Source organism: Syngnathus acus, chromosome 16, assembly GCF_901709675.1.
Source record: "Syngnathus acus chromosome 16, fSynAcu1.2, whole genome shotgun sequence".
Classification (NCBI taxonomy): Eukaryota; Metazoa; Chordata; class Actinopteri; order Syngnathiformes; family Syngnathidae; genus Syngnathus; species Syngnathus acus.
In genome coordinates this window covers 1,102,010-1,111,863 of record NC_051101.1, presented here as the reverse complement: position 1 = coordinate 1,111,863, position 9,854 = coordinate 1,102,010, and the positions used below count along the sequence as shown (strand labels likewise).

Below are 9,854 nucleotides of genomic sequence, written 5' to 3'. Positions count from 1 at the left end.
GGGGTGTCCAAACTTTTTGCAAGGAGGGCCAGATTTATTAAAGTGAAGGGGCCCGGGGGCCAATAGTTTTTTCAGACATTTTTTAACTACAAAAATTTCATGCAAATACACACTGTTATAAAACAAATTTCATTGTCACAATTGTCTTTATTTTTCAAATGACAAAATAACCAAATATAAGCCATTCAGGCAGATGTGAACAACTCTAAAAACACAAATTCTGCCTTTCATTCATATCTGAAGAGTCAGATAACATTGAACAAACTGTTTGAAATACCTTACATTTACATGAGTTCAAAATTATTTTTGCCTCATGAACATTTTAAACAGGAGTTATAAGTAATGCAAATGTGTCTGTTATTATTAAAACAAGTGAGTTTTGCTCTTGTCATTTACAATATCTTTCAGAAAGTAATAGTTTGTGTCGTGTCTACAGGTTTATAACATCAACAGTATTAACATGGCCACTTCGTAATATTTAATATTAAGTAATATTTAATTTTTATTTAATTTTGACTCACAGCCCCGCGTGAAGAATCGCTGTTGTGATGCCATTTCAGCTTGGAGCTGCTTCACTTTATCAGTGCGGTTACTCCCTGTTAGCTTGTCGTATGTGTCAGCATGTTTAGTCTACTAGTGTCTCTTTAGGTTGAAATCCTTAAACAAGGCAACCGTCTCTTTAGAAATTAGACAAACACAATTGCCTTGATTTTCAGCGAAGAAGTATTGGAAATTCCCATTTCTCTTGAAAGCGACGGCCCTCAATGTCAACTGTCCTCGTTTTCTTTGCAGTCGCCATGGCAGAAATGAGCGGCGAGGGGTAGTGCTGCCACCCTTTGGTAATAGGAGGAATTACAGGTTCAAGTTTCATTTTTTTTTTTAATATTCAGTTTGACAGTGCAGGCGGCCATAAATAGGCTACAATGATTATAAAACAAAGGCACATTCAGTGTCATCAAGCAGTTCTTCCCTTTACCACTCTTAAGAGGTCATTTAAAAAACAAAAATTAAATGGTTAACAGTGCTTAAACATATCATTAGGCGACAATGGACACTCATGCAGGCAGCACTTCATAAACCTCATATGTCGCGCATGGACACGCCACCAATCAGAAATTCCCCACCCACCGCTACCAATTTTATACAGCAATTACGTGTGCGTCACTTAGTAGAAGCTAACGCGAATCTGTGCGTCCAATAAAAGTCAATGCAGGTCTGTTTACCTTTTGGCTTTGACGTGATTCTGTAAAGGTGTCACAGTGATTGGGGGACTTTAATGCAGCGCGCAATGAACCTGAGTTGCAGTTCTCTACATGATAAATGCTTTGTCAATTAGGTTTCCGGTGCAAGAAAAACCAAAGCACTCGAAAATGTTCCTATTCGGTCTCTGACAAATGGGTGTGGACCGGCGTCGTTTCCCTCTCCCTTCCAAAACCTTCCGTGAAGGCCCCAAACACCACATCCACCACACTGATGACGGTACTTCCACCCATAATGAACACGTTGAAGACCCCAGCAATGCTTCTCCACGCCAGCCGGCCCGTCCCCCCACCCAGGGCGAGTGCCTGAGCCCCCATCTCCGTGGCCAATGTCCCGGCGTAGCCGCCGCTCTGCTTCAGGAGACGCCCTCCGAAGAACTTGCTCACCCGCCAGGTTTTACCCAGGGTGTTCCCGCATATCCCAACCGTGTCGCCGGCCAGCGTCCCCACGCCGGTGAACCCCGTGTAGCAGCTGGTCAGCAGCACCGCCAGAATGGAGGAGACGCAGTAGTAGAGGTCGTAGACGCAGTTCATCAGGAGGTCCAGCAGCGTCTCGGCAACCCAACGTATCCATGACAACAGGTCTGACGTCAAGAGGTAGAAGAGGGAGAAGAAGTCTCCCGGGAGGGCGGCGAGGACGCTGAGGTCTTCTTGGAGAACGTACGTCACCTGCATCGAGACACGCAATATAAAAATCATTAGTTCACATTCAAAAATAATAATAATAAAGTAGTTGGACACCAGACACTGAGCTCTACCGGTGGTGCGCAGACAGATGGGTGTGGTTATATTTAGATGTGGTTAGACAAAAGTGCAACCAAACTTTGCAAAATGAATAATTTAAGATTATCTCAGCCACAGTTTGGGAACACAGTGCATGTTAAATTCAATAATACTGAAATGTGCCAAATTAATTCAAATTGTTTCAGGGTGCTTTCAGAAAATGGAGGGATGCTAAATTGGATTGAGGTACTTCAGAAGTCAAACTAACTTTCAAGTATGTCTTAAGAAACATGACAAATGTTATATTTAGGCGAACTTTGCAAAACTAAATACAAAGAAATAGTTGTCTTGGATAACGTTTATAAAATGATAATCAATTTGTTAAAATGTCAAATAATTACCGTATTTTCTGGACTATAAGGCGCACTGGACTATAAGGCGCACCTTCAATAAATGGCCCATTTTAAAACTTTGTCCATATATATGGCGCACCAGACTATAAGGCGCACCATTAATGCAATCACAATATAATAACTTGAAATAGTGAAAACAATAACAATATATCAATAATGTTAATATCACACAACACACAAAATAAACGTGTAAAGCTTACTTTAATAAGTACAAAACAAAACTGTCAGATAGATCAGTAAACTTTAAAAGTTAAAGTTAAAGATTAAAATAATAACAAATTAACAATTTTATGAAAGTTGAATGAATTTTATATTAGATGTATTAAGTTTGTTTTATTGTTGTTTTGGTTGTATGAATAAGAAGGGTGATATTGGTGTTTGTGACTGCAGTAAACAAGCCAGGTTGCATCATGTCAGATTTTTAATCCAAATCAAATCATTCTCCATTTTATCTTTTTTGTTTCAACTTCAGACGCAACAAATTACTTTATAATCACAAAATAATGATCCATAGTCTTTTTGATTCATGATTCATAGTCATAGCCACTTATGATTGATTTTATGACACAATGCTTCGGGCCAGTTTAAATTTAGGCCGCATTTGGCCCGCGGGCCGGAATTTGGTCCATATATAAAGCGCACCTGACTATAAGGCGCACTGTCGGCTTCTGAGAAAATTTGAGGTTTTTAGGTGCGCCTTATAGTCTGGAAAATATGGTACAAAAACGTAAGGCTTCAAAAATGGAACAATTGAAATGCTAAATCATGGATTTCAGGTTATCGTTGGGCTTTGCAAAAAAGATTAATTGTGCTGACACACGTAATCAAAATAAATCAGGTGGGACTTGGAAAAAAGTGTGGATAAGAAAATATTGCAATCGATAAGAAACCGTTTAAAAATAATTGTCATGAAATGTTCAAAAAATAATTGAATGGTGTTTGGAAAGATAAATCAAAATAATTCAGCTTGTCTTAGATAGGGCTTGTAAAAACTGCAAGTATTACATAGATCAGAAACGTGATCAAACTATACATTAAAATACACGGAATAAATAAAGACTAAACGATAACAGAGGTAGCCCCTGGGCAAAAAGTTCAAAGCAAAAGAAGATCTTTCACCTGTCCAGGGAACTGTGTGATTCTGGAGAAGATGGGCCTGAGCGGCGCTTTGAGGATGGCCAAAGCAGTGGAGAAGACGGAGAGCACAATGCTGCTGGAGTTGCTGTCCGCCTGGTCCGTGAGTTCAGCGGCGTGTTGCACATAGCGCCTCTCATCAGCCTGCCCAACGCCGCCGCTCTCCGACTCCAAGGCGGACTCTTCTGCCACATCCGTGCCGCCCGCATCCGACTCGCCCGCATACGAGTCCGTTTGAGTGTAGTCCGAATCTTCCCCGTAGTATTGCGCTTTGGCCTCGGCATGTTGCACATAGCTCCTCTCATCAGCCTGCCCAACGCCGCCGCTCTCCGACTCCACGGCGAACTCCTCTGCCACATCCGCGCCACCCGGATCCGACTCGCCCGCACACGAGTCCGCGTGAGTGCAGTCCAAATCTTCCCCGTAGTATTGTGCTTTGGCCTCGGCTCTGTCTGGTATCCCGCAGCCTCCGGGGAACAGCTCGTCTACCGCCAGCAGCTCCTGCAGCTCCTCGGCACTCACTCGGCGCACGCTGTCGCCCTCGTCGAGCGTCTCGCTGACGAAGCCCACGGCGAAGTCGCCGTGGCCGCTCGGGACGGAGCAGCACGCCACGGACCATAGTGGTCCCGCTTGACACCCCTCGGCCGCGGTGAGAAGGTAGAGCTCCCCGCCTCGAGATCTGCACAATGGGACGACGCTGGAGCGGACCGGCGTGGAGACGACCCAATCCCAGCGTTGGAGGAGAGAGTCTGTCGATGAAGGCGCACGGTCGCCTCCTCGGAGAAGTGCTGGTATGAAGACTTGGACTCCTTCCTCATCTATTGCCTGCGGCACGCAACCACAGATTCAATTTCCATTTTCACCACCATATACTTGTTGCATGAGATTTTCCACAAGTCCTCTTTTGGCTGCTTGACTTGAAGTATCTAATTATGTGACGATTTTGTCTTTTGGTCCAATAAGATTTCAGCTTCAATCAGATTCACTGCATTTTCCACACTCTGATTGGTCGGTAACAAGAAAAACACTTGCAATATCTCAGCGCATAGGACAATTTGAAATTTTGGTCAGGACATTATAAAACAAACACCGTGGAAGTTAGTTGACTTGATTTGCTTTTGTGGGCCCCACACAATGATGCGGCGGGCCATATCTGGACCCTGAGCCTTGAGTTTGACATCTTCGTGCAATAACTAAAAGGTAAAGACACTTTTGAAATCAGAATCAAAACATTTTTAGGGACACATAAAGCTATCCGTGAATACAATTTGCATTCACATACCTTTGTTTCTAAATAAAAATTGTCCAAATGCTCAGAATTGCGGTTTGTCAATAGTAAATGTCCAACTGGTCCTCTATGAAAGTGGACCAATTCTTTTAATGTGCCAAAATAACACACGAGCTTTTTCTTTGGACAAGTGTTCGCAGCGCACTCACGATTCTTCCCAAAGAGCACTGACAATTTAAAACGTTGCACCAAAGTGACAGGCGCGCCCTTACCGCAAGCTCTTCTGCCTCTTGCGACCACCCAATGCTGAGACGGAGGGCCAAGGCGATGGCCGTGTCGCAGTCGAGCCCATACAGGGTAGCAAAGTTGTGGCCCCCGGGCGTCTTGTGACACCGAGGGCTCGCCGTCCAGCCCTGGTGCTGGGGAAGCGTCTGCCCGCGGAAGCAGAGGCCGCACGGGAGCTCGGCGGCGGCGTTGTCATCAGGCGACGGGCCCCAGCCTTGCGCCGGGCCCAGCAGGGCCATCAGCCACACGGTGGCACTCAGCATGTTGGCGGCCAGCGGTTTGGTGGGCTCAGCAAATCTCTCACAAAGCTGCACGGCATGCGAGAGGCTTACAAATACTGGCCGCTTGCTCCCAAAACCACGTTGCAACTCAGCAAAAGAGCAACGGGTGCAGGCTCTATCTTGCACTTCCACTGTCAGCTCCACCCTTGGATGTTCTCCATGGCAACACCTCTTCCTCTACTGCACGAGCCCTGCTCACACCCTTGGCATCCTGCCACTTTTACCTGTAAGTTAGCATTCCAGAACAATATCAGCCCGTGCTTGCGTGCGGTGGCCTCTTATCACCCTGAGCAGTTTTGGGGTGGTTCTTGTACATTTTGGTGACTGGCCACAGGAACAATGAAGTTAACTAACACGTGTGACTGGGTGTTGCGTTGACTTCTCAGATTTTCAGAGCATATTCGTGCCAACAAGTCAAGTCAGTTTTGGGGTCACTGTGCCCCGCTGACCTCAACAGAACAGAAATAATTTGCAAAACATTTAAATCTGGACTTCATGTCTCAAAACAGTCCAGCTTTATTATCCAACTGGAAATGTAAGAAGGATCACAATGTCTCAACTTTGTCACATTCTAGAAAGTCAGGTAAAACAGGTGCTTCAAGTGGTGTCCCTCCTTCAAACATTTAATCCCGTCACCGTCTCAAGCAGACTGCAGCTGATGTTTGATGGGGACTAACAAATATTGCATATTAGCACATTGGAATTTGATGCAAACGCAGAGGCCGGCGCGGCGTGCATGTGTCACATTAACAGTTGGCTCGCTGTTCTCTTCCCTGGTGGAATGCAGCCAGACCGCTTTCACGTTGCTTAAGCGTTAGTGAACACACCCCGCAGGCTTCACCGTCACACCTTTTTTTTTCATTTTGATACGCCAAACATGACGGTGACATCCAAATCACGGTTCAGGTTTGCAATGTCGCCCCACCAAAACTCAACAATAAACTTTGAGTTCAAAGTGACATGCCTGCTTTGAGAGCTGTAAAAATAGATTCCTGCTTTGAGTTTGCTTGCTAAACAATAAGGCTGCCATATTATTTTCAAAGAGGCGCAAAGGCTATTTTATTCAAGCAGGTTTGAAATGTTGTAACCGACACGATCAAAGTTGCTCTTTGAAAAGGTTTTGCTGACAGCACTTGACATGGCAGGTGGTTTGACAAGGATGCAGTTTCAAAGCAGTGCACATGGTGGAGCCCTTGAAACATAACTCTTGCAACACTTTGAAATTAGTAGACATTAGACATGACCGCGCACTTTGTGGCATATGATTCGCAAAGTAACAGACTGACATTAGACATGACCGCGCACTTTGTGGCATATGATTCGCAAAGTAACAGACTGACATTAGACATGGCCGCGCACTTTGTGGCATATGTAACAAACATTTAAGTAATGTGCCTTTTTTAAACAAGATAATGAACTTTATAAGACTTTAAAGCAATGACTTTATTTTATTGAATGTCAAGAATGGGACTGTTTTTGCTACAATTCAACAGACATTGTGCCTCTCCTTCTGGTGGGCACCCCTTGGCCACCAAGAGGCAGCATAACGCTAAAGCTGCTCAGTAAGCCTCAGAAAAACAACTTTTTTTGACAGAAATCCAAACATTGTTGATGGCGAGGCTCGGTTGCTATAACGCGAGAAGGCGTGCCTTACACGCATATTGTATATTCACTCACTCGTTGGGGATGTCAATGACCAACTCGGCCTCATCGCCCTCGCCTCGGTCTTCATCTCCTCGCTCGCTGTCAACGTCGCTCTCGCCGTCCTCCTCGGCGGCGTCCCCGCTGAGCATCTGTCGTGGGACCCAGCTGAACGGGGCGCCGGCCGTCGAAGCTGCTGCCGGGCCCGATGGGTAAGCGGCCGTCATGTGTGCCGCTGCCACCTGGCAAGCAGGCGGACAGGAAGACAGACAAAAACAACGTAAGGTTGGGAAAGGGGGAATGTTGACAGAGGGTGCTTAGAGGAGGATGCAAGACAAAATGAAATAGAAAATCAATCAAATGAAATACAAACAAGCTTTTGCATCAGAGGAAAATCTGCCTATTTTGGAGAGGGCAGGGTGTGGACTTTGCCTGACTTTGAAAGGTGCTCATGTGTCCCCCCCCAAAATAACTACAAATCTAGTGTGAAGTTTCCAGTAATAGGGAATGAGTGAAGGATTTTGAACACATCCCGGCTCATTTTGTCAACTAATGTTGGCCCAAGAATGTTCTTTGTTTGTTTGCGCCCCTTTTTCACCTCTCACCTTCCCCGTTGGATCTCTCTTGCTTTTGGGCGCCTTTGTTTTCCGCTCTTTCTTCAGTCGTTCAGCAGGGGGAGCCAAATACTCAGGTGGGAAGGGCATCTGCCCGGCAGTATGAGCACACAGTACACACAAACGCAAGCGGCCCATGTGACAGAAACATGAAAAACAAACCAAAAAAAAAAAAAAAAAAAAGAATAATGCAAGAAAGAACGTGAACTCAAATGACAAATCTACATGATGCCGACGAGCCAGTGGGAGGGGCAAGTAGACTCACGGTGTTGAGGTAAGCTCCGGAGCCGGAGGACTGTAACGGGTGCGCGCCTGGACGGGACAGCAGGGAGAGATGAGACGAGGGCGATGACGATATACACGGGCTGGGGCTGCTTCTTCGCCTGGAAAACACACAAAGCGCGCTCCATTGCCTCTCAAACTGTGCCAAGGAGCAAGAATGTGCAAAATATCATGCAGGGAACTTGGACAAAACACGTGGAACAACCCCATTTTGACTCATATGCTGTAAGCTTCTGCGCTTTGGTAGGTGCCGCTCTTTTGGTTAGCAACAGAGTTGGAAATTCTTCAAATTGAAGTCATATGTCAAGCCGCTGCCGCATGACGCAACTTACTTCTTTGCTCCTTCTCGTAGTACTTCTCCCTCGCTGTTTTCCGAGGACACGGTCGCGTCAGAATCTAAAGTGTGAGCGCAAAAATTTCAACGTCCACGTTTCTCCATTTGCTAACTGTTTCAAGTTAACTACCTGAGGAGTCTTCATCTACCCTCTCATAGGGGAGCAGTCGGTCCAGAAGGAAGCTAAAATGCACCAATCGATATGTCATTAGACAGAATTGGTCTTCATTCTCTACAGTTCAACGCATTGATTCAAAAATGATATGAATAACAACAAAATGAGGAGTGGGTATTTTTTTCCCATTAGGCTGTCCACTTTCCAACTCTGTCCCTTCATAAATTTGTTTTAAAAAATCCACTTTGTTTTGTGTACTTTGTGGATTTACAGAAGTAATCTACCTTTCTTTTGTTATTCATATTTGATTGTTCATCTGTCATGTCACACACCTTTTGTCCCGGGACACTTTCAGTAGCTTTCTCTGTGCCCTCCTCAGCTCCTCCTGGAAGCATTCGTGTTCCTACAGAACAAAAAAAAAAACTGCATTACTCTGTCAAAACACAATTTAAACATTCCTGTAATACCTGTTATGTACGGACAGAAGTAAGATTACGCCATAACTGTACTTAGTTTTTGTACGACTTGGATTTAATTTGCTGGTGACATTTGACTTTATTCTCTAGATTGAAACAGAACTGTACTCATTTTTTGTGGCAGCACGGTAATTGGCCACTGAGAACTAAAGTGGCATAATACATTTTTTAATTTGAGACTTTAAAATATGTGGGAATTTACACCTCTGCACTAATTACAATCCTAAATCCTTGTTTTTACAGAAATTACTTACGGGTGGGTGGCTGTTTCTGCCACCAATTGAATACTTACATAAACCAAAAATTTTAACTTTCTTTTCAAGTTCTTGTATTTTCGCTTGTAGTCGACTTCGACGTCTGCCTGGCCGTTCATTTCTGAAATGCACAATACACATGAACCACGAAACCTTAAGCCACATAACCACCTCGCGTGTTAATAACATTCACAAGAAATAACTATGAATTGAGTAGTATTACGTTCGCTTTCTCAGACTTACCATACGGTGTAAGCTAGGCTAAGCTAGCTAAACACGTAAGGAGACAAGCTGAACTCGCTCAAAAACTTCGGTAAATTGAAAAAAAATATAGAAAACTATTCAGTGTTTTTTTGTTTTGTTTGTTATTTTCCCAGGCGCTAGCGTGCAGTTAAGCAACGTTGAAAGCTATTCGGAAGAATCTTGCTATCTGTACCGCTTTCCTCTGTCTTAGCGACATGGTTTTGTTTACGCTGCTAGCGTCGGGACGTCATCACGCGTCATGTTACGTAGCAACGGAACCGTTTTTTCCCCCTCTCTTATGGACAAAACTCACGCTACAATTATTACGAATTACCGTTGAAAAACAATAACATTTATCTTTGCGATTTATCTTTAGCGTTTAATCGAAAATTTAATGTGGAATGATAATGCAGAACAATGATCTGCGTTTTTGTCTTTTCTACTGACCAAACAATGGATCAGACTTTGTGTGCATTTTCTGCACCGGAAATGTGAAAGAATGTCTCCAGCCTGGCTAGTAAAGAATCGTTCAGCATACTATTCAAGTAATTCAACAAAACTGGTGGTAATCA

The 9,854-nt window shown here is 44.3% G+C and overlaps 2 protein-coding genes across 5 annotated transcripts; both read right to left on the bottom strand.

Moving 5' to 3' along the window:
- Positions 1-1,089: 1,089 nt before the first annotated feature.
- Positions 1,090-5,483, bottom strand: LOC119136437. Its single transcript, XM_037274952.1, has 3 exons — positions 5,030-5,483; positions 3,515-4,354; positions 1,090-1,928 (listed from the first exon to the last, which is right to left on the bottom strand). Exons 1-3 carry the CDS (start codon positions 5,303-5,305, stop codon positions 1,377-1,379), a joined length of 1,668 nt encoding a protein of 555 aa, XP_037130847.1. The 5' UTR covers positions 5,306-5,483; the 3' UTR covers positions 1,090-1,376.
- Positions 5,484-6,746: 1,263 nt separating this feature from the next.
- On the bottom strand, positions 6,747-9,546 carry ino80e (INO80 complex subunit E). 4 transcript variants are annotated; one of them, XM_037275008.1, is made up of 9 exons: positions 9,378-9,546; positions 9,283-9,347; positions 9,078-9,160; positions 8,642-8,712; positions 8,325-8,377; positions 8,193-8,256; positions 7,844-7,961; positions 7,570-7,689; positions 6,747-7,206 (listed from the first exon to the last, which is right to left on the bottom strand). In XM_037275008.1, the coding sequence occupies exons 3-9, from the start codon at positions 9,156-9,158 to the stop codon at positions 6,997-6,999; spliced, it is 717 nt and encodes a 238-aa protein (XP_037130903.1). In that variant the 5' UTR covers positions 9,159-9,160; positions 9,283-9,347; positions 9,378-9,546; the 3' UTR covers positions 6,747-6,996. The 4 variants fall into 4 exon arrangements, with proteins under 4 accessions (XP_037130903.1, XP_037130902.1, XP_037130904.1 ...); XM_037275007.1 differs by having other exon boundaries at positions 9,283-9,546; XM_037275009.1 differs by having other exon boundaries at positions 7,570-7,668; positions 9,283-9,544.
- Positions 9,547-9,854: the final 308 nt, after the last annotated feature.